Genomic DNA, 23,070 nt, shown 5'->3' on the forward strand with positions numbered 1-23,070 from the left:
ATACTAGTTATATTCACTACTCTAGATACCCTTAACAGACAGTCTTCCTTTACCTTTAGCACTGGAAATGCACCCTTTATTGGTATTGAATGAATTGTCACCACGTGTAGACCTGAATCCAGTGTGTATGTGTTGTCTTGTTTCTGCAGACTGTTATTGTAACCCTTTTGGTTCAGTCCATGATCGCTGTAATGACAGAGGATTTTGTGAGTGTAAGGAGGGAACATCAGGGCCTAAATGTGATAAATGTCTGCCGGGATATATCTGGCACAGCTTGGGCTGTCAACGTAAGTAACTCTGAGAGTCGCCCTTCTCCCGCAACTTTGCTGCCTCTGCATCTGTATGCTATCACGTGCAGCTACTTAAGAGCAGAAAATGAGCAAACCACTCTACAAGCTGTAGGAATGCCATACTGCCTGAGCCTTTTCAAAGACTCCCAGATGAGGACAGAAAATTGACAGTGCCATCCATTTATTTCAATGTTTTCAGTGTCCTCTTTCTTGCTAACGCCTGGAGGAGCTCCCACTGAAATCTGTAAATATTTGTGTCTTGCCAACTGTGAAATAAGTTTTGTGTACTAAAGCATCAGCATGTTAACTCCAGATTTAAAATTCTTACTAAAAGACAAAAGGTGATTTCTCTGCATGTTCACTTTTTTCTGTATTAAACTTCAGCTTCTTGAGTAATTTAACTATGCTTTTATATCTTCAAACTATGTCCCTAGACAATGAAACTGCAAAACACTGGCTCATTACCTGTTATAATTAGTGAAAACTAGACAATAGCCAAAGGTTAAAAAAAATGAAGGTGTACTTTAACATCCTTAAAAATAACAGCTGAATTTTTGCGTAGATCATGCTAGACCAGATGTTTCAATGCTTAGTTGTATATTTAGCTTCTCTTCTGGTTAACAGATCTTGTAAACAAGTGACTGGAAATACCACATCGGTACATACAGGATTAGACTTTATTGCAAACTTCTTTTGTAGTAAATTCTTAAGGTTTATTCTTTATGACTGGTTTGATCATCTACTTTCAGAAACTCTGGAAAGTCCTCTCATGTTTTTCTTTGACCTTTTCTCCCTGCCTCTCTGTGTTCTTACACACACACATTAAAGACAGATTTCTACGAAAGGCTGCTTTTGATTTTTAACACTGCGAAACACAAGAGAGAATGTAACTGCTGACACCAATTAGCCAAATATTGTAAAACTGGCCATGTAGCCACACAAATACTAAAAATGCTCTAAAACAAATGCAAATCTTACATCATAAATTAAAAAAAAAAAAAAAAACACAAAACAAACAACAACAAACTCAAACAAAAACAAAAAACCCACAAAAAAAATCCCAAACAAAGCTAGAGATTACTGCTGCCTCTCCACCAAGCAATGAGTACCTGGACTTGTGACAATTCAGCAAACGTCTGGAAAGAAAACCAATAAATAATTTTTTTCAGAAACTACTGTGATAATTAACCAATTAACATTAAAGGTAGTATATGAAGAAAAAGGAAGTTTGCATGGAACCTGGACTTCCTCAGCTTCTGCTAGAAAGCTCCTGTTTGTGTTTGACAGGTTATTTAAACCATGCTTTTCACATGTAGTTGGTAACTGTATTCTCATTTTCTGCATGCTTGTACTTGACTTTTAATTCACAAAATTATTGAGCACTTACAGTTGCAGCAGAAAGCAGGAAAATAGTGTTTCAAATCTCAGAGTTCTCTATTAATATTTTGAAAAATCAGATGTTAGGTATCTCAGAAAGAAAAAGCAGTCAGAAATCATGGAATCTCCCTCTGCCTTGCACCCCTTGTGTAGGAAGAGGTTGTCACCACCCCTGTACCTAACCATTGGTACTGGCAAAATAAGCATTAGAATTTGTGAAGCATTGAGATACTGTAGTGACAGGAACCACAGGGAAAAAATGAAAAAATAAATCAATTTGATTCTCTGCAGAGAATTTGTATATTCTCTGTAGAATTTGAATAAAGTACAGTAAACACCATGTCCACACAGTGGGTCTAAAAAAGCTATTAAGTAGCCATGATATTGAAAAGGGCTGGAGGTCTGTGGAGCAAATTTTACAGTCTTATAATTATTACAATAATATCTAGACCAGCTTGTCAAACCAATTGCTTATTAATTGCAGTAGTTCATATCTTTTCAGGTTTGGATATTATAACCCCAATAATGTTCTTTTAATGAGGATTTTTGAGCCCAACATACAATTAGCCTGATTTTAGCTGAATCAGAGTATTTGTAAAAGCTTTAGACAGTTTCTGGAAATGCTAGCTAGTGCCTTTATATTTGCTGTCAAAACTGATTAATTTTGCCTCACTGTGTTGTAATTTTCTGAACGAACCTCGGTCCATGTAACTGTTAGATGTTTTCTAAATTTCTCTGCAAGGGTGGTGAGCCACTGGCACAGGTTGCCCAGAGAAGCTGTGGATGCCCCATCCCTGGCAGGGCTTAGGGCCAGGCTGGATGGGGCTTAGAGCAACCTGGTCTAGTGGAAGGTGTCCCTGCCCATGGCAGGGGGGTTGGAACTAGGTGATCTTTAAGGTCCCTTCCAACCCAAACCATTCTGAGGTTCTATGACCAAATTACCTGATCAAATTCAGGAGAAAAACAACTAGGTGCTGTTGTCAGTTTTATGGAACAGACATCAAATCGCCACATTTTGCCAAGCACACACTGATTTAAATGTTATTTCAAGTCTTTTCATAGAGGAACAGAACTCCAATTCATTTAATTTTGTAGTGTGGCAATTTTAGCTTTGTTATTTTCCCATCAAAATCTAAACAAAAATGACTGGGCAAGCAAGCAGACCTCAATATACAAGAAAAATAAGAACTGATTCTGCTGCCTTAGGAAAGCTCAGAAATGTTATTTGCCTGGACATGCAGCATGTGGTTTTGATCTGTTTCCCCGAGCTGCTGTACAGAAATGTATATATGCAAAGATGGATACACACACACTCAACAGAGCAATATATATGTGTTTACTTTTTGTTATACATAGACTGTTGGCATTATTAAGAAAATTTAATTTTATGGACCTTTGTTGCTAAAGGTCATTGACCTAGGGCAACAAGAAGCTTGACCTATAAGTAAGTAAGTTAAATCTATACCATAGCTAGTTTAATTACTCATATGATTGTATTAGTAAATGGAGCGGCTTAGTTTTATATATTACTAATCCTCTGTGGGAAAAAACAGCGCTGAAGTCCTGTTGTGTTTTCTATCATTTGATAAATTACTGTTCGGAGTCTACCTTGTACCACACCTGGGCAAAAGAAACAGAGCTGTTATCCTCAGAAGTATTCATTTAGGCACCTCACTTGTTAATTTCATTTAAAAGCTCTGAGGATGCGAGCAGAACGCTCATCACTTGGTTTCTCCGTGCACACAGAGGTCGGATGCAATTTTAGACTTTGCCTCCCAGATAAAAAGCACTGTGATAACAGCTGTTATCTTTTAAATTCAAGGTTTACGCTGCATAGACGTGGCGGTCAGCAGGGTCTGGTTGGTACAGGAAGGTTTGCTGCCCTCAGAAAAAGAGGCACATTTGATGCTACTGTGCATTGCACTACTTCTGAGCCCCCCCACATCCCCCACCAGAGCTGTTCGTGCTGCAGGCGGTGTGCGTGCAGGGAAGCTGCTGGGGCTGAGCTCTCCACCTGCCTCCCAGATACCCACCATGGTTTTCTCACCAGCATGTGCACATAGATCAAAGCACAAGGAATGAATTAGGAACAGAACAGCCTGGTCCTGAAACCCTTTTAGAATTCCAGAAACATGAGAAAATACATCACTGTATTTCATTTTTCTATTTTATCAAAATTAAATTATTTCCTTTAAAATGAACATTAAAAAAGAAGAGAAAGCTCCAAGCCTGGCAAGAAATTTAAGCAGCAGCTACAGCTGTTTTGAGCCAGTCTTTAAACATAGTGCTTTGTGATAAGAGGAACCTGTAACAAAAGGCAGAAACATTTACACACAAAAGTCCTGCCTGAGTTAAAAAAAAAAAAATGTTTGAAGGCAAAATATTAAGCAGGAACAGTCGTTTGATTTTCCAAGTGTACTGCTCATAGTCTTACATCTTTTGTATTTCTCGGTCGTGATGTTTCAGGTGACTAAGTTCTGTTGCATATATATAGGAGCATTTAAAAATTAACACCTTTTAATTTCACGCACACAAGAATTGATTCCAAAACCAGCTGCATATTTATCCAGTCAGGCAAAGACAAAGTGACTCTTTTGCCAATCTGTTTACCAGCACAGCTCGAATTTTCATTAGGCATGATCACCCCACAGGGGAAAAGGTGAGGGAAGGTCCGATGATTAATATTATTCACTATATCACTTCATATAGTCTATGAGCAATTGAGCCTGCAGCCCCACAAAGGCCAGGACTGCGTAGAAGAGTTACCAGTGGTAGCTTGTACCCGAGTTAAATTCGCTGTGTTATTTATTGTGAGTCACTGGTTTAAATCATCTAGGTTCAGTGGCATAAATCTTAAACAATTAACAAATGGGGTTGCAGCCAGATGCCTTATGTCAAGCTCTGAATAGTCTAGTTTACCCTTTTTCATTCATTTTAAATAGTTTTTATTAAAGCAGGCAAAGGATTGCACTCTTATCTTCAATATTCAAATGGCGCTCAGTGCTTGTATCCATCTTCCAGACTGAAGTTGCGTTACTCTGCAGCCTGTTAGATAATTCATATTCCGTCACAGTGTGCATTCAACTTATCATAAGATTTAAATATAAGCTTTTTTTTGTGTGCATTTTGTCATGTGTTACAAATGTTAGAAACCAAGGCATTTGATCAAAATCATCATGCAGATTGAATTGCCAAAGAAAATCAAACCTGAAATTGTAGCCCTGGAACTTACATTAACATCTGCTTTTGGAAGTTTGTGTTTACAGCTCAGCAAGAAAAGATATATTACCATTCACTTCTAACAACAACCAAAAAAAAAAAAGAATCTTTCTTGAAGAAACACATCGTGTACTTCTTTCTAGACAGATTAAATACATAAATGTACCTGTCTCCCCCATTGAAAGTTAGAAATCTTTTATACATGTTTGTGCACAGATGTACCCTGTGAGTCCTTCAATACCTATACATTGAACGTGTGCCTGGGAAACTGTACACTGTAAAAACCAGAAATTCAGAACTGGGATGCCCTGCCTTCCAGTTCACCTTTGCAACTGCCTGTGTGGGGAACCACAGACAACCCATCTATACCTTTTTACATCTTTTTACCAGTAGCAGTTTTAATGCTTTTAGCTGGCCAGGGTACAGCGGGATTTCCCCTCTGCACAGGTTCTGTATGTACTTTCACTCCTGGTATGTTCTGGTACCAGGACTGGTTCTAATAAGTGCACTGTGACGCTTGGAGCTGGAGGGAAGTGAAATGTAAAAAGCATTTATTAAAAAGGGTACTGTTCTTATGGGGCTGAACATTGCTGTCCCCAAGGAACAATCTGCCCCTGGTCTTTATACATGAAATACTGGCTTCATAATGGCTGTCTTGCATGATTGTTATGCGGACTAAAGAAATGTATGTGTGTATAGGGGTTTGCATGTAAGAGGAACAGGCTCCGCTTCAAATGGCTCCAGATTTAAACCCAGAATAATTCTCCTTAATCCAGAACCCACTGCTGAAACTCCAGGCAAAGTACGGCTTACATATGTGAGACAAGCAAGGCAAGATTTCAAACAAAAATTACAGCATCGTCAGGCCTGATTCATCAGATGATGCAAAACACCGATTCCACTCTAGTTAGGGAAAGCATGCTGATGACTTACGTGTGTAAAGCTATACTGATATCCTGGGTCTTTTAAACCTGCGAAAAAACAGAATGTGCATATTAACGCATTTCTTCCAAAATATGTGATCCACAGAATAACCATACAGATACAGGGATACATAGAAAATGTACACCAAAGTATGAATATCATGGAATGATATTAATATTTAATGAGATAGTGGATTTGAGGGAAAAAAGAAGGCTGATATCTCTCTGGGAAGAGGATATTTTGCTCAGAATAAACATGTCAGAATACAAACACTGTATTTAATAAAAATTATTAAGTGAAGCATCTCTTCTCTATGAAGAACACAGAGGAGAAGATGAACACATCAGAAGCTTTCTCTCGATAGTTGTACGCAGATCTGCATAGTTACTGGAGCGTGCCTAGGTTGGGGATCGAGTCTCAAGCTGCTTTTAGTACTGCTGCCTACAAAGTAAGCGGAATACTTTGGAAATGGAAGAGCCTGCAGAAGGAATATAGAGGGGCTCAAGGACATCCCCTCGGGGTCTCTGTGCTGGAAGGAAGGCTTCTGTGAACGGGATGTGGATTGTGAATTAGGTAACACCTGTGTGTGAGGAAGCCAAGAAAGTAATGGGTCATGAAACAACCAGAGAATGGGGCACAGAAAGGCGGGCTAGTTAGCGCAGTTTACATATTATGAAGGGGCACCAGGAACTGCACCAGACTGCAGCTCTTCACTTCAGGAGATTTACTCCTGAAGGTGATCAGACTTGCTTTCTCCAAAGTGAAAAGAAATGGTTCAGTAGCAACATTTATACACATGGCCTTTAACAGAACAATTTTTCCCCAGCAAGGTGAAGGATTGGGTAGGAGCAAAGAGGTTGTTCTCCTCTTGATCTTGCCTAGGTGTCAGCTTCAAAGCTGTTATTCTATGGCTGTCTAAAACGCTCTAATTGCAAGTGCTGCAATCCCTCTTCTCCCAATTCCCAGCTATTTAGTCCCACACCCCTAGCAATCTCTCAGGCACTGGTTTGACCTTTCATTGAACCATTTCAGAGCTAACTCAGCAGGACACTAACCAAGAAAGAATAGTTTTCTGCTGTGTTAGTCCTGTGATAGGAATCAGCAACAGGCTGAGAAGCAGGAGCACCCTGGGAGAGCATAACCCCCTGGGCTGGGGGGTGATGTGCCCCTGGCAGCCAGCAGGAGGGCTGGGCTAGGCTGCTGTGCAGCTGCAGCACATCTGGGGGATCAGCATTCTCCTCTTTCCATTGTTGGATCATTCACATTATAGTTTAGAAAGTTGCTGGTATTTTTACAAGACAAAGCCATATAATTTCAGATGGATAAGTAGGTGGATAATTAGGGAAGCTTCCTAAAAACTTTTTCCTAAATTTAAAAAAAAAAAAAGGTTCTGTACTCTCCCAAAAATACTTTAAACAGCCACTAACCTACAGAAAAACAAACAACTCTCAAAGATTCTCTTGTACTGGAGCAGAATCATAACTTTTTACAGAATCAAAGCTAGGATTCTGCCTGCAGAGCCAACACGAGCAGTGATGGCTGATGTGAGCAGAGTGAATTTCGAAACAAGCCTATTTAAAAAGAGTGAATACAATTTCTAGGATCTTCAGTGTCTTCAGTGCTATATCATGGGAGAGTTCTGAACAACTAAATATTAGGAAATTCATGAAAAGTTAAACAAGAAACATTATTTGTTTTCTTTAGCCAGATGATTTAAAAATGGTTAATATTTGATAGCACAATGATAAATATTTTAATACAGTATATTGCAGTCAGTTGGGAATAGATCAAAAAGATACAAAGTAAGCTCCACTAGATAAACTTTTATTAGGTACATGAAATAGAACATAAAGCTTGATAGCAATTACCATTTAATCTATTCACATTTGGAAACGTATTGAAGGGGAAACTTATAACTCAGTTGTTATGAATTATTAAATGTTCATTTGAACAGTGATGAGCAGGACTGCTTTTCCTCTGAGAAATATGTCACATTTCCCTTTTAAGCCTGCTCAGTGGCCATAACTTCGATGCAATTTGCCTGCTCGCTGCCTTTTTTATGAGGACAGAAATGAAGAGACCAGTAGCACCAGAGACCTGCCCAGATGGGATGTTTTTATGAAGGGGCCTTAAAAGGATCGTTTAGGAGTAAGTAAAGTAATCTCCATCCTACTTAACTGCAGATAAAAACTACTGACCTGAGGTAATTAAAAATAGTCAACACCTATCTTGACATTGGTGCAGCTGATGGCATGGCTGACACCAGCACATGCTGATTAAGACTTCAGTAGTTATTTTTTTAACTTCCTTTGCACACGTGCAAATAAAACTCTCCCAAGAGATTTTTGATCACAGCAATAGTGATACAAAACCCAAAGTTTAGTTTAGAAGGAACTGATAGGTTTTAATTTGCAAGGTACTGACTGCCTCCCCTAACAAAAGCTAAGCTCCCCCATTGTGACTAAAAGTAAAACAAAAACAAAACAAAAAGTCTTTTAATAATATGCGTTAATAAATGGATGCCATGGAAGTAGGTATACCAAGATTCGGTCTACCTGTAAATTTAAATTTCAAAGTAGTAGTTTCCACCTTGAATGGATTTCAGAGTTATTCTAAGTATAGGAGCACACCTGATATTAAGGTTTGTTTCTGCCCTAAATTTGAACATGCTGAAAGGATGTAATCCTAAAGTAATCGGGATTTCTAAGTTTGTATTCCTACAGAGCCGAGTACTGTAATATCTAACAGCTAATGAACTCAAGGATTTTTAATTACATGCTACTAGTATTTGAGGTACTTTCCAAAAGATTTGAGATGTCTTTATTCATTGACTTTATTTGTTATAAGTAATCTATAGAGTTGAAAAAAAAAATATCTTAGACCAAAGGTTTTAAAGAAATTTTGTTGAACTAAAGGAGTTATTATTTAGTATCAATAGGCTGAGTACTTCAGCAATGAATTTCTGAAAACAATCAAGACCTTTCAAGATCTGGGGTTTTAATTAAAACACCTAGCAGAAGTGCCTTTTTACATTCCCCAGTTCCCACTTCACGCTATTGCTTTCTGACCATCTTACCTAGCCCATTTTAGGTCTGGTCTTCACAACCTTTTCACTCCTGTGAGTCCTGTGTTTATCTTCATGTTTGCATGCTTATTGACAGTAGAAAATTAGCAAGCCTGTACTGAGTTAAACCAGGGATCAATATACCCCCGTGTCCTCTATTTGACAGTAGTGGGCTTCAGTGGTATTTCATTCAGTACAGGCATCCAAACTCTACAAAGCCACAGCTTACCAGTTTTCTTAGCCAAAGAGTTCATCAGTATCTTCATATTTAGTTGGTCTCAATGAGCCTTTCATCCACTAATTTGCCTAATCGCTTCTTGAGACATGCATACTCTTGTTATCCAAATGTCCTGGGCACAAGTTAACAATTATGTAAAATGTAATAATAATTACTATTATTTCTCTGTTTTAACTAGCTGGCTGACAATTACATTTGGTACTTCCTAGTTTTGGGGAGGAAGAGATAATAAGAATAAATAAACAATCACTTCCATAACATTTGTGATTTTTGTAGATGGCTATTTTTATTTTCATTCAATTCATCTTCCCTTTCGTATGCTGAAGAAACCTAATCTATTTAATCTCTCCTTTTACAGGAACTACTTGTATCTATGACCGCTCTTCATTCTACCTTTCTTGATAGTACTATATACCTTTTCAATATGCAAGACTTCATGCAGCGTTCAAGAGATGGGCGCATCATGAAGTTTTATGGTGACATTGTGGTGTTTGCCGTTTCATTCTTCTTTTCCTGTCCAAAAAAATTCAAGAATCTATTTGTCTTTTTGACTGATGAAGAGCATTAAGTCAACATTTTCAATAAAATACCCTGAACTACTCTTAAGGTCCCTTTTCTAAATGGTAAAAGCCAAGCATCTATAGGTGTGCATTACTCTTGAACAATGAATTTCATCTACCATTTTATTGTGCTGTCATCCAGTACCTTGGAAATACTGCTGAAGGTCTTTACAGCCACAATACTTTTGTAAAGTGAGCAAACTTTATTACATTACTCTTCACTTGCCTTTCTAGCACTTCTGCAATGTCTTGAAGCAGTTCTTACAGGGCTGACTAGTAGTCTCTGATATTTATTCTTGCCCTGTTTCCTACTATTTAATCCATGATTATTCCATTAAAAAAACAAAACAAAACCAAACAAACAAAAAGAAAAAAAAAACACCCAAAAAACTCTCTTAGTGGCTTCTTTGAAAAAGAGGGATCTGCTGAGGGATCTTATGGAATACTTTTCGGACATTCAGATATGTTATTAATGTGATCATTTGCATCCATATGCTTACTTATCCCTTAAAAAAATCATTACTAGGTTTGTACACCATTATTTCCCTTACAAAAAGTTCACTCTTCCGTGATAACCATGCTCATTCATCTATCTGCTAATTCTATTCTTCATTACAATTTACATCCACTTTCTTGCTGCAGAAGTTTTACTTGCTAGTCTTTAGTTCCTTGTAGCTCTTTATAAAAATCACATCTGCCATAGTCTCTTCTTATGGTTAATCAAGCCTGTCTTGGCAATTAAATTAGTAAAAACACAGGTAACAGTCAGATATTTGTTTCTGCAATTTTTCAAAACTCTTAGATCAATATTAATTGCTTCTGGTGATCTAAGGCAACAGGCTATCTCCTATTTTTTAAGAATGTCTGTATAAACTTTGAGACACACTTCCAGAGCACGTCCCCATCAACATAGGCGGTAGCCTAGTAACCTCCTAAAGCTCTTCCATAGTTAATACTTCATATATTTTTCCCTCCCCTACCTTCCACCTCATGCATTTGCCCTAGAGACTTCCTAGAAAGTTTCTGCTTCTGATGTGTTTAGAAGGAAGAAAAAAAACAATTATTACTTTAGTACATTGCTCAATCATTACTGGCCTTCCTTGGTATTTTAGCATGTTGTTATAGCTAAATTCTGAAAGTCTATACTCTTTTTTTTTTTTTTTTCTTTCATTTCATCATAATTTCAGCATTTTTGTTTAAAGTTTGTAAATGTTTTCTTTATAAAGTTTTCTTTTTCTGTGCTGCTAACAATGCAGTTTTTATACAAATCCTTTTAAATAGCGGTCTTTTTTTGGATACTGACTTTACTCTGCGTCTCTAATAGGACCAGCTCACCAAATCATCTGCAAGCTTTCTGCCCCTTTAGCTTCTCCTGGCTTTTCTGTCTAATAAGTGCCTACATGATCATCTCCTCTTCCTCTAGATCCATACCCCTGAGATACATACTAGCCCATCCAGTAACTTCAAATTCATCTCTAAGTGAAGCATGCAAGTAAATATTCTGACAAGGAACATGGGTATGATAAAGTTAGGAACAAAAGCTTGATCTTAGAAACATCAGTCCAGCTTTGTGTCATATCTTTGACCACTACCCTTTACAGCACAAATTTTAGTCAAGCTATTCACATGAACAACAACTATGGAAGTGAATACAGCTTTACAGGATTCAGGCGATATATATTTAGAGGGGACTGATAGCCCATACAAAAGTACCATGATGTTCTGTAAAAGTATTAAGTGTTCTTTCAATTTCTTTCATCCCTGCACAATTCTGAGATACTATTTTGTTGATTACAAACTGTTCTCTCACACTGGACTATAGTCAATGGCAAAATCATTAAAAGAGACTTTTAATGGAAGCCAAGTCAAGCCCATTATAATTATCTTGGCTTCTAAAGAGAATAATTAAATTGTTAATAAAACTTTTACCTATAATCATCAGGTGTGAAGAGAAAGACGTGACAGTGCTGGAAGTGTAAAGATTTCTACAGAAAAGGGGAAAGAGTTTGATCGTAATTCAGTTGTTGGTAATTAATGTCTGTAGAAGATTAGTTAAAACTGAAATTAACTTGAAATAATTACATTCAAGAGAATATGTTCTTTGACATCACTGATTTCAATATACAGCTGGGGCCCACAATGATTAGATCATTATGCTCAAAACTATTTTTTATTTTTATAACTACAGCTTGGACAAGTACTTCTTCATATGCTATTTCTTTTCTTTCCAATGAATATCTGTCATTTTGTCCAGGTGGAAGTGGAAAAAACATGTAATAACAATTGCACTGATGGCACTGGCTGAGTCTAGAGATGATATTTTGATTTGTACTTCTATTCATGGACCAGTTTACTCACTTCATTCCCTTTCTAGAAATCTGAGTGGAGTAACTTTCCAAATCTTTCACACTTTTCAGCTATTTATGAAAACACTGTGTATTTTTTTCAGATGTACAAAGAATAAATCATAAGAAAGTCTGCCTGTGGGTAAACCAAAATAATACTCCAGTTTATGGAACCAGTGGCTGAGCTGTATATTGGGCACCTCTGAACAGCCAAAGACACCTTCCTCTTTCCATGACACCAGTCTGCTAGTCCCTGTCCTTACTCTTTTTTCCTGCTTAAACAGCTTTTCAAATGGACAAAGACTATTCTTGCACTTCAAATCGACTAGGTTATAAGGAGCTCAGCAGTAATCTCTTTGGAGGAGGAGTCTTCCTTGAATAGTTATTTAGGTTAGCCTTAAGAAATAGCACCAAGCAGCTATAGGTCAGGGATACAAGGGCTACAATCAAAAGAGCTACCAGCTTTGTTACCCACATGAGCTAACCAGTCCCCATACACGCTGAGAGGTGTAGGAGGAACAAACACCTCCAGTATCCTCAGTATAGAAGTAGTTGCCCATAGAAGACAATTCAGCGGGGTGTTCTGTTAATGAGATGCTGCATCGCTGAGCTCTGAATGTTGCACATACTTTAAATGGGAAATGAACCTCATTTTTAAGCCAGGAGATCCTTGAAATAGGACTCTTACTTTGAAGGGTTTAGAATTTCATTTCCAAGGAGAGTAAAGAGTGTTTCACCACATGTAGCTCTTTAAAGAAAAAGCTGAAGCTGCATTTTGATAGTGAGGCAATAAGCACTGACTAGCGTCCAAGGAGAACAAGCTACTCTCACAAGGTTCAAAAACCTGGCTTATTTCATACTGATTTCAAGAACAGGAGAAACCCACTATGAGATTTAAACTGGGGAGATTGTGCAAGGAAATTCGTATTGAGAGCAAAAAGCATCCTTAAATCAGCACCATTATGCAGCAAAGTGCAGCTCCCTGCAAGGAGGCTTCAGGTCTCAGAAAAAAAAGCATCCCCTTCCACCTCTCTTTACAGACAGATTACGACACAGATGTCTCAGAAATTGAGCCAGATGTTTTTAAATGCCTCAGATTACATATGCACACATGCCATTTGGTACACAACTGGGGAGAAACATGAAAGGCTGCATGTAAACAGCATAACTTCTGCAAAGGTTCGAAAATTTGGGTCAAGCTTTGCACCACCTACCAAAATAAAGCCATACACTGCTGTAATTTTTTTTCTGCAACAACCTGAGAGCTTTGCTAGTTCATGCAAAACCATTACCGATGTCAAACACAACTGAAAAGATCCTCGCAAAAATGTACTCTAGTTAGATCATCTCTTTTATTCAGCAGTAACATGACAACTTAGTGATGATGATGCAGCCCACGCTGCTCTGCACCATTAGAAGACCTTGACTGTTTTGCAAATACAAATCACTGAGCCAGCTAAGCTGTGCTGAGCACCTCCCTCACCTCCTCCCACCCACCCTGGCTGGGGCCCAAACCCCTCTGTCCCAGTGCCAACCACTTCCCTCCAGCACTCATCTTTCTGTCTTTCAGCTTAAACAGCTACTCATCCTGTAGTTTTCCTGCAGTTTTCAGAAAGCCACCATCCCACTCGGATCTGCCATGCTACCGCTTAGGAAACGCCGTCTCACACAGGCAGCATCACACCTTGGCAGGTCACACTGGGCTCACTTCAGCAGGCGGTGGCTGCCCGGGGCCACGTGCCTCTGTAGAGGCTGGCCTCGCCTGCCAGCACCTGTGCTGGCCACGCGGCTTCACGGAGCAGGAGGAGGCTTTAGGTGTTTAGCCGCAGCGTTTGGACACTCTCAAGGGTCCAGGCATAGACCAGTCCCACAAAAAGTCATCCCACCTGGAGTTCCAGCTTTTTCTCGCCCTCCGGTCACGCGCACACTGCACAGGCGCGTGGCACATGCCGGCTCCCATCACAGGAGGTGGTGTCGAGGAATACAGGCGGTTCTGGAGGAGTTGTGATGGGAAGTCAGATGTCCATGGCCATCGCTGCCAAGGCTGCTGAGCGAGGACAAGCATGTGGTAGGAGCTGTGAGGGTTCAGGTTAGGCAAGGTGGGGTACGCGGGGAGAGAAATAAACAAGTTTTAAAACATAGCCAGACATTACTTTTTTGAAGAATATACAACATTCTGGAAGTACATTTTCATAAAACTGAGCATTTCTTGTGTGACCCTTCCATCTCTAAAAGCCAGAGGTGAGTATATGAGTTTGCAATATTGTGACACGTACAACTTCTCTGGAGCATGAGAAAAGGACCAAGATCTTGGCTTTTCAGCCTTAGGTGTGAGCAGACTTTCTGAGTAGCACAGCTTGTTCTCTTCATCATGAAGTTTAAGGGCACTGATACAATATATCTTTAGAAATATATAACACACTGATTATAAAGTAAATTATTATGTCTAGATTAATGGAGCTATCTTTGTTATTTTTCAACTCTGGCATGACCTGACAATCTAAAAATTGGAGAAAATAATTTTAAATGAAAGAAAGCAAGTACTTTGAAGTGAAATCATATTTTCCAGTTATCTATTCCTTGAGGAGCTCAGGTTATTTCAGTCTTCACTAATAATTAAATTTTAACACCTTTGTGCATCAGGATTGATAAACAGAAATAAAAGTATGTTAATCAGCATGTCAAAAGTAATGCAAAAAACACACAAAGCATGGAGGGAAAAAGTTCTCATTCATGAGAGTCTTTTAACTCTGGACTTTTTAATATCCTGAATTGTCTTAATGTTTTGTCATAGTAATTAATATCACCATCCATGTTTAGAGGCACTATCTTCAGTTCATACGTGTGTAGAAAGAACTTTTCAGACCCAAACACACGGGTTGTATGCTCTCTTTGTAAGTCTAAGGCAGGTCTACTGTTATTCAAATGTTTTCTACATCGTAGCAAAACTGTAAAGTTGATTAAAAGTGCAATCCTATTACTGTTGCAATAACTTATTAGTAGTAGCCTGCATAGTAATATCCTGAAAAATATGTAGGTTGCCTGCATGAAATCTTAAGCTGTATTGGTCATTGTGTAATAATGAATTATGAATTCTAATGCTGTATTTATCAAAATATCACTTTTGAAAAGACAAATAAATAATCAGAGCCTTGAAAAGAGGTGATAGATAAACAAATACAGTTATTTTGTGTTTTGGTGTGAACATCTTTTGGACATTTTCGCTGAATGATGCGATAGTATAAATCAGTTTAAAAAGTGTTTTCAGCTAGAACACTGGCTAAATCTGTCACATTGGTTATGCCTGCATAGCACATTGCAGAAAATCTAGTGTGCCTGACAAGGATTGTGTTGGAAAATGAGCATCTATTATCTGTGTTTTCCCATCTAATGGCTGCTCTGTCATGAAGATAAATGCACAATGATACCTAGAGCAACTCTGTGCGTAGCAATAAATATTGTTGATGAAAACTATCACAAAGCAGCTAATAGCTTTAATTATTTGATACATTAATTTATTAGTTCTCATTTTTGCTGAGTGCTACATGCCAGCTGTTTGAGTCATCTTATTAATATTCTGATTAAAAGAGTAGGAAAGTAAAGCATTACACTAATTAAAACCCCACTTACAGGAGAGCATGTTATCATCCAGTATATCTCAGAAAGGAATTATGACATAAGAATCTGCTGTGGAGTGTCAGTTTTTAATTTTATTACAATAATTAAAATTAGACAATAATAGATAATATTTTTTAAGGTCAAGATAAATCAGAGGGGATAAACTTTTGCAAATCTTTACCATGGTCCCAATATATGAATATGAAGCTGCTAAAGCTCTGACTGCTGTGATTAGAAGGAGGTATTTCTAGTTGTCAGAATATTTAAACATCTTATGCAATTGCACATGACACTTAAGTGGACAAGACTGCATATTCCTTTTTTAAACTTCATAAGTTATAAGGCTTTTTATAGTTGAGAGTCTCCAGACTCCCCCGGAAACAGTAATCAGCTCTGCAGTTGCATTTATCTAATTAACAGTGCAATCTAGTAAATAGAACTGGAATTCACAGGACTGGTGTTCATTCCCTCCTTCTGTAGCATAGGCAAATCATTTGACTTTCCTTGGCATCAAGTTCTCCATTCTTCACTGGCAATAACAACTCTTGCTCTGAAGAGCTTTGAGACACCTACAGGGCAGCGATTTTATGCCCATTCTAGAGCTAGCTCAACAAGAGCACCCTGAAGTATTTCATCCACATTCAAAACAATAAATCAATGTAGATTCAGAAACATCTCCCGATGCCCAGCATCATTGTCTTAAAAAAAAAAAAATCTAAAAAAAAACCCCAACTCTCATGTTTCATGTTTTGTAGGAGCTATATAAGTGTTTTACCTTTTTACCTTTGCATTGTAACTTACGTTCACATGAACTCTGAATGTTCATCTCCTGAGAGATTCTACACCAATTACTTTGCACGTTGCTGTTTTGCTCTCCTATAGTAGAGTAATATCCTAGTATCTTACAACTCTTGGTTTTGAAAAATGCACGCAGGAGGAATACATAATGCCATGTAAATAGAAACTTGGGTTTACCTTTACCTGTGGCCACTGTAACATAGCTGACTAAGTCCCACTTACTAAGTGGGACTCCCTTTTTTTAGTTGCATACCCATTCCATTTTAATATCTTTTATAATAGTGTCATTAAAGATTGATGATGTTCCTATTACAAACACTATTTTAAGCTGTTTAGAAGTTGATCAAAACATGCATTCCCAGTAGGTTTTGCTACTACTTTTTTAAAATGCCCCATGCAGTTGGCTTTAAGCCAAAGTAACAAGAAGAAAGTTTGCAATATTCAAATTATTTTAGATCACAAATAACTTCAGAAGTGTTTGAAATTTAATTTGATATGTATATGACATCTTCTGTATAAAAACAATAAATACAACTAAGTCTTTACAGCTTTAAAAAACTAGTCATTACAATGCAAAATTATTACTTTGAATTCAAACAAATTTTCTACACAGTGTTTCCTGTATACAGCAGGTATCGTAAAATAAAATTTGCAGAAGCAACCTTACTTCATCTTGAGTGATAAACTGAATATCAAAAATTTAGCTGTGTCTAACACCAAAAATAGGACATATGTTAATAATCTGCAACCACTATGCTGCTTTGGGCAATAAAAACTCATTGGTCTCCTCTTCTTTATCAAACACCTCATGAACACTTTTGCTGAAATTGCCAGGGAATACAGACACATGCAGAAATGTATCGTGTGTTCAGTGAGCAAAAAATTAGAAGAGAATGGTTATTTTTTAAATACTGTCATTAAATAACATAAGATTACGATTTAAAGTTCTCACTCAGCGGCTCTCCAAGAGGATTTGAAGTTTCATCTAATGAAGAACTTCAGGATCGAGGGCAAAGTGGATGTTTTGAGGAATACCAGTACACCCAGTATTTGTCCTTAGATTAGTACTGTTGTGGAATTAATAGTATTATCGAGAGAAACCACCAACACATTCTCTCCCTCTCCCTCTCCCCTTTACTAAAAGAATTTAGGAAAATAATTGTTGGAATAATTGTAATCCCCCAAATCATTAAGAAGTTTTTTCAGATGCAATTATCTTCTCTGCTTTTGATGCCAAATAAAGTAATGTGTGTGGGGCTGTTTCACAGGTTTTGAAAGTCTTCAGTGCAGCATTCGTAGGGAAGAATGGCAGGAAAAGGAAGAATGGCAGGAAAAGAAACTTTTGTCTGGAAACAAAGAGAGATTATTTGTATTCTTTTATGCCCAAAACATTACTGCAAATCAGACACCCTAGCAGCTAAGGAATCAGTCTTTTATAAAATTCATGATCATGTATTTGAATTGCTGACTTTTGCATGCTCCTGCTTTGGTTTCCTCTTCTGCCTTTTTGTGCTCTCTAAAAGCGTATTTGTGCAGGTCTGTTTAGTAGTTCTTGGAAACTGTTAAGAAAATGCTGCTGTCATGCATGAAGCCGAAAATGCTGCTGTTCAGGCAAAGCCATCCTGCTGGCTTTTTGGAGAGGATTGCACTGCCTGACCGTAGATGCCTGGTGCCACTGCTGAGGAGCGATGGCAGCTGGTGGTTCCCTAGAGAGGCAGCAAGCCAGGACCAGGAGGGGACGGTGTGGGGAAGGGGGATGGTGGGGCAGCAGGGCAGGGAGCTCCCCAGCCCCCAGTCCCTCCGGCAGCGCCCAAGCCAAGAGCAGAGGAGCTCTGGTGGCAGTAACCGGGTCAGTCCCAGCCTGCAGGCTGCCAGACGAGCCTCTGGTGGTGAGGCCGGTCTGGGGTTCGCACCAGGAGGTCCAACATGCCAGGCCAGGGTGGGCTGAGCCCACCGGGTCACCCTGACAAGGACCAAGGCGAGGGCCTGAGTTCAAAGGCACTCCCAGCCTGGTGGGCAGAGGGTGCTCGCGTGAGGCTTTTCACAGCTCCTGCTCACAACCCGGGGCCTTCCACAGGAGCCGCGTCCACTGTCGCAGGGCCGCAGCGGGTCAGAGCAGCTGTGGAGCACAGGCCGGGAAGCGGTGCGCTGGGCAGAGCGCCTGCAGGCAGGGGGGTGCACCCTGCCCACAGCAGCCAGCACACCCCGAGGGGGACGGGCATCCCCCTAGCAGCCCTCCTGCCCCACTCCCACAGTCCTCACTCTCTCACAGGTCTTTCAACGTACCTATCTACCAGCTTCATGTAAATGTCTGAAGTGCCCTCCGGCACCTCTAATGGCAGTAGCTGCTTGTATTTACGGAACCAAATCCCACCCTCCAACTGCTCACAGGGCCTTTTGATGACCACTTCATCTTCTGGACCTGAGGAGTTTTTGTGCTTCACTGGTTTTTATTGATAGTGGTTACATCCAAACTCTGACCTTGCTGTTGGCACTGGATGAAAAAAAAAAAAAAAAAAAACAAAAAAAAAAACCACACACACACCACCAAAACCCTGTAGTTTCAATTGCTTCTCTTCCTAGTTAAGGAGAGAGAAGACAGATCATGTAAGGATGTTCATTTATCTCCAGGAAGCTGGAAATAATGGCACTGCAGTTTACAGCTTTGTAAGTGGGATATGAATGATAGGGGTATGTAGTCCCTTTTGAGCAACTGAAGCAATGCTGTAGCTTATTGCTGTCCTGAGATTATCCTCAAATAGGATAAGGGTCATACCAATTCAGCAATGCTCCTCCATAAGCAAAGCAATAAAAAGAGTGGGGAAAAAGTTCTTCCCCTGCTTTGGGAATCATCCTTTTTTTGAGAAGTATAACATTGGAACCATCAAAATCAGAAAATAGAAAGGTTAATCCATCACTTCCTGAAGCCAAGGAGGATTGGAAGGTATAACCATAACTCTTAGTTAACTACATCTGGATTTGTTTTCTGCCATTTTAACAGGCAATCCAGTGTTGTTTCTGCCAAAGCTACTGTGGCTTCTCTATCACGCAAGAGTATCAGTTCCAAAACCCAGTTCTCCCCCTTTGTCCTTTTGACAGATTTGATGTATGTATTCTCATTATCTTTTACTAATTAAATCCAAGGATTTTAGACAAAGATAGAGATGGAAAATGAGAAAGCACAGACACAACTTGTGAAACTGAGTAACTTTCTACCTCTGCTATCCTTATTCCATGGTTTAAATAAAATTTGTTCTGTAGAGGGTTTTGCATTTCCAGTAGTGAAACATAATCAACTAAGCTTACCCAGGTGGATGCCAGGATAAATTAGTACCTCTTTACGGGAGACAGAGATCACCATCCGTTTTGTGGCTGTGCACTGGGGAGAACTCTGAAAAGTAGCTGCATCTTCTTGTAGAAACTCTGAAGGCTTTTCCTGCAGTTCAGTTAGAACTGGCTTAGCTTTGAAGTAAGAATTGTGCAGAAAGAACAGAAATTACTCATAGTAAAACAATCCAAAAATTCTAGTGGAAATTTTCAGCAAATTCAGTACCTCCATTACCCACCTATTCATTCACTCTCCGATAACTTAGTAAAACCAGTTTGATAAAAAATCAAGTGTCACTTCAATTGTACCTTTACAGGCATTTCTAAGACAAGTCAAGATGGAGATGTCTGCCTTCAGAAACTACTCTCACTTGGTCAATGTTTATTTCCTTGTATTGCTGGCAATATAATTAATCACAACATTGTTTCAACTTTGCACCAGAGATCTTTGTATTAATGTTTGTCATTTTATGACCATGGTTTTGACACAGTAAGATACGCTTTAGGCTTGTACTTGTCTACACTGATTTATTTGGTCTTAACTTCCAAATGTGCCTTGGTAGATAAGCACAAACCACTTTTCTTTTCATGCTATCAAAGCATCTACCTTGTCTTGACTTGACAGTATCCCAGTACAGTTTTACTGATCCCACTACAGCAAATGCTGAATTGGCATCACTTCAAAAAAACAAATCAATATGAATATTTCATTTAAAAGAGCAGTAGCTGGTTTTCATATCAGGTATGCCTGTGATTTAAAACCACTGAAGAAACCTGATCAACACTGGCACGTGTATTCGTGGTAGCAAAACATTTAGAAATGATTTGGCAGTAACTGTATCTGGTAGCAATAAATTCTAATAATAATCCAACAGATTTTTATTAATAGATTTTATTGTTAGAATAGAAGTACAGTAATAGAATAATAAATTCTGTTAATAGATCTAATTAGAAGGGGGAGAAAGCTAAGTGACAAAACCTCCAAGTTAGTTATTAGCCACTGGTTATTCAAAGGAATAATATACTTAAGTTATAAAAATTCGAGGTTTTGTCATGTGCTGTGCAACACTGACTGTAACAGCAATAGTGGTAACATTTCAGAAGAAGCCTGACTACTTTTAAGTTTTCCCCATGCCCTTATATCCTTATTCCTAATATTTACTTTAGATGAGTAAAATCTCATGAGTCAGTGGAGCTCCACATAGAGATCTTTCACAAGTATATATTGCATTTTTAGGATCATTTCCAAACAATGGAAATAATTTGTTGTTGCTAACTCTGGCAATTTGAAAATTTTTCAATCATGGTCACATATTCTGATACAACTGGAAACAGTTTTAAACATCTGCATTTGAATGAGATTAAGTGTTTTGCATTCCCCAATTCCATTAATGTCTATTTGACAAAGTGTGGGAAAAATATTACTAATACCTTCACAACTGCAGAGCTTTTCTTGTGGATGCAAATACACATACTATATGTACGTGTAGATGCCAGTATTATTCTTAGGCATACACACAAGCTTCCTCATTTGTTGTAATTTCTTTTATATTCTGTGATTGTTTTTACTGTTTATTGATTAAATGATCACATTTTCAGAGAATAATGCATGTTGGTTACCAAATCCTTATAGTATTCATAGGAACTAATTCTGTATTTAATGAGAAATTGCTTGTGCTTAGCTTCAATTTACTGAACTTATGTAGTGAGATGAACCCTCCTAATTTTTTCACAGCATTTCAATATGCTGTTCACAACTCGCTATAGACAGACAACCACTGCATATATTGAAGCTACCTATAAACATCATTACTGAAAATGTGGGTTTCACCATGCTTGGGTTTTTATTCACTTAATATGCAGAGACAGACTATTCCGTTGGCATGTGTGCTGAAAACTTCCTCATAAATGTATTCAAGTAACATTCTATACTAGATAAGAAGTACCAAGGAAACAGATGCATTACAAAACAGCCAAGAATAATTTCTTCAGCCACCAGACCTGCATGCTTTCAAAGTTATGAACAATAGGTGGAAACTAAGGTCAGAAAATTCTCATGCTTTCAGTAGTGCTATCCACACAAATTACTGACAAACAGTACAGAAAATTCACTGCAGCAGAAGCAGGGTCAAAGCTTGCATCAGTACTTTAGAATAGACCAAAATGTTGTGTAATATATTCAGAGTTGTCAACCCACCAACCTGTCCAGGGACTATGATACTCATGATCTGGGAGACAAAAAGGAGAAAAGCGAAGAGATGGCTTTAAAAAGAGAGCGAGGGAGAGAGAAGGCTGTAAAAAATGACAGTACAAAAAGAGCACGCTGAAGAAAAATAGTGAGGGGAGAGATCACACACTTGAAATTAAAGACTCCAGAATTCAAGAAAGGAAGCAAGAACCTCTACTAAGAAGTTTGCTTTCTGTGGCTTCATCGTTAATAGTCTTTATGCTGTTCCCACAAGCAATGAAAATTTCATAGTAAACCCAGATTTTGGTGCAGAAAGTGAACACCATTGATCCCAGATCAAAAAAGGTGTCCTTTTGAATATCTTCATTTCTTTTGCTTAAGTCAACAGCCTGTCCTTTCTTATATTTTATGTGGCTGACCTGCCTGACTAAAATGCTACTGTAGGTGAGCTGCACAAAAATTAAGGTAGCACAAAGAAAAGTACAGAATGTGTTTTCTGCCCTCTTGGATGGCCTTGGGGAAAGACAGGAGGCTAAAAGAAATTGTGTTTTAAGGCCAACAGTGTATTGTTTTTCTGTCTGCGCAGTAGGCAGACCAAAAGCCCTGTGCATGCTCTCTGAAGCTCCCCACTCAGTAACCAGAAAGAACATAAGCCAAGAGCACAATGCTGTGCCTGAGGTGGCCCTCCAGATTTGAAGGCAATGAGACTTGCATTTCTATTACTGTGTCTATATTGCTGCTTCAGAACAAAAATCAGCCACAGATGTCTATCTCCCTTCTTTCAAGAAGCTGCAAAGAAGGTAGAGTTGAGTTTCGGACAGACTACAAAATTTTTATGTATTACTCAGATTTGAACATTTAAGGGGAAAGTAGACGTTGGTCAAACAACTGTGCTACTCTCAATACATTTCATTAAATACACAATATAAATTCTATTAAATACTAGCACATCACTTACCCCTTGAGCTGCCTGAGCTAGTTGAAAGACTGAATATTTTCCCCTTGTTTTCCTTCTTTATTCTGTTTCCAGTGTGACTTGTGGCAAGGCATCTCTCATCACCATTCATAGAACTCTTCTCCTAAAAAAGAGGCTTCAGTATTTTATTAGTGATTATTTTAGAA

The 23,070-nt window shown here is 38.5% G+C and overlaps 1 protein-coding gene and 1 long non-coding RNA gene across 7 annotated transcripts in view; one reads left to right on the forward strand and one right to left on the reverse strand.

Annotated features, from left to right (window-relative positions):
- NTNG1 (netrin G1) overlaps nt 1-23,070 on the forward strand; it is a 158,261-nt gene that overhangs the window by 129,930 nt on the left and 5,261 nt on the right. Inside the window, exon 9 of one of the 5 annotated variants that reach the window (XM_080407212.1) lies at nt 150-287. The exons of the other annotated variants lie outside the window; for them this stretch is intronic. Within the exon in view, the coding sequence (XP_080263338.1) occupies nt 150-287 (138 nt within the window). The remainder of the gene's footprint in view (nt 1-149; nt 288-23,070) is intronic. 5 annotated transcript variants of the gene reach the window in all.
- The window catches only part of LOC308071591, a 41,164-nt gene that overhangs the window by 5,352 nt on the left and 12,742 nt on the right, over nt 1-23,070 (reverse strand). The window contains exon 4 of one of the 2 annotated variants that reach the window (XR_013931249.1): nt 54-23,039. This is a non-coding gene — a long non-coding RNA (uncharacterized lncRNA). The remainder of the gene's footprint in view (nt 1-53; nt 23,040-23,070) is intronic. The other variant, XR_013931250.1, reaches the window with a different exon arrangement.

This window comes from Falco punctatus (genome assembly GCF_963210335.1).
Source record: "Falco punctatus genome assembly, chromosome: 11".
NCBI classification, from domain to species: domain Eukaryota; kingdom Metazoa; phylum Chordata; class Aves; order Falconiformes; family Falconidae; genus Falco; species Falco punctatus.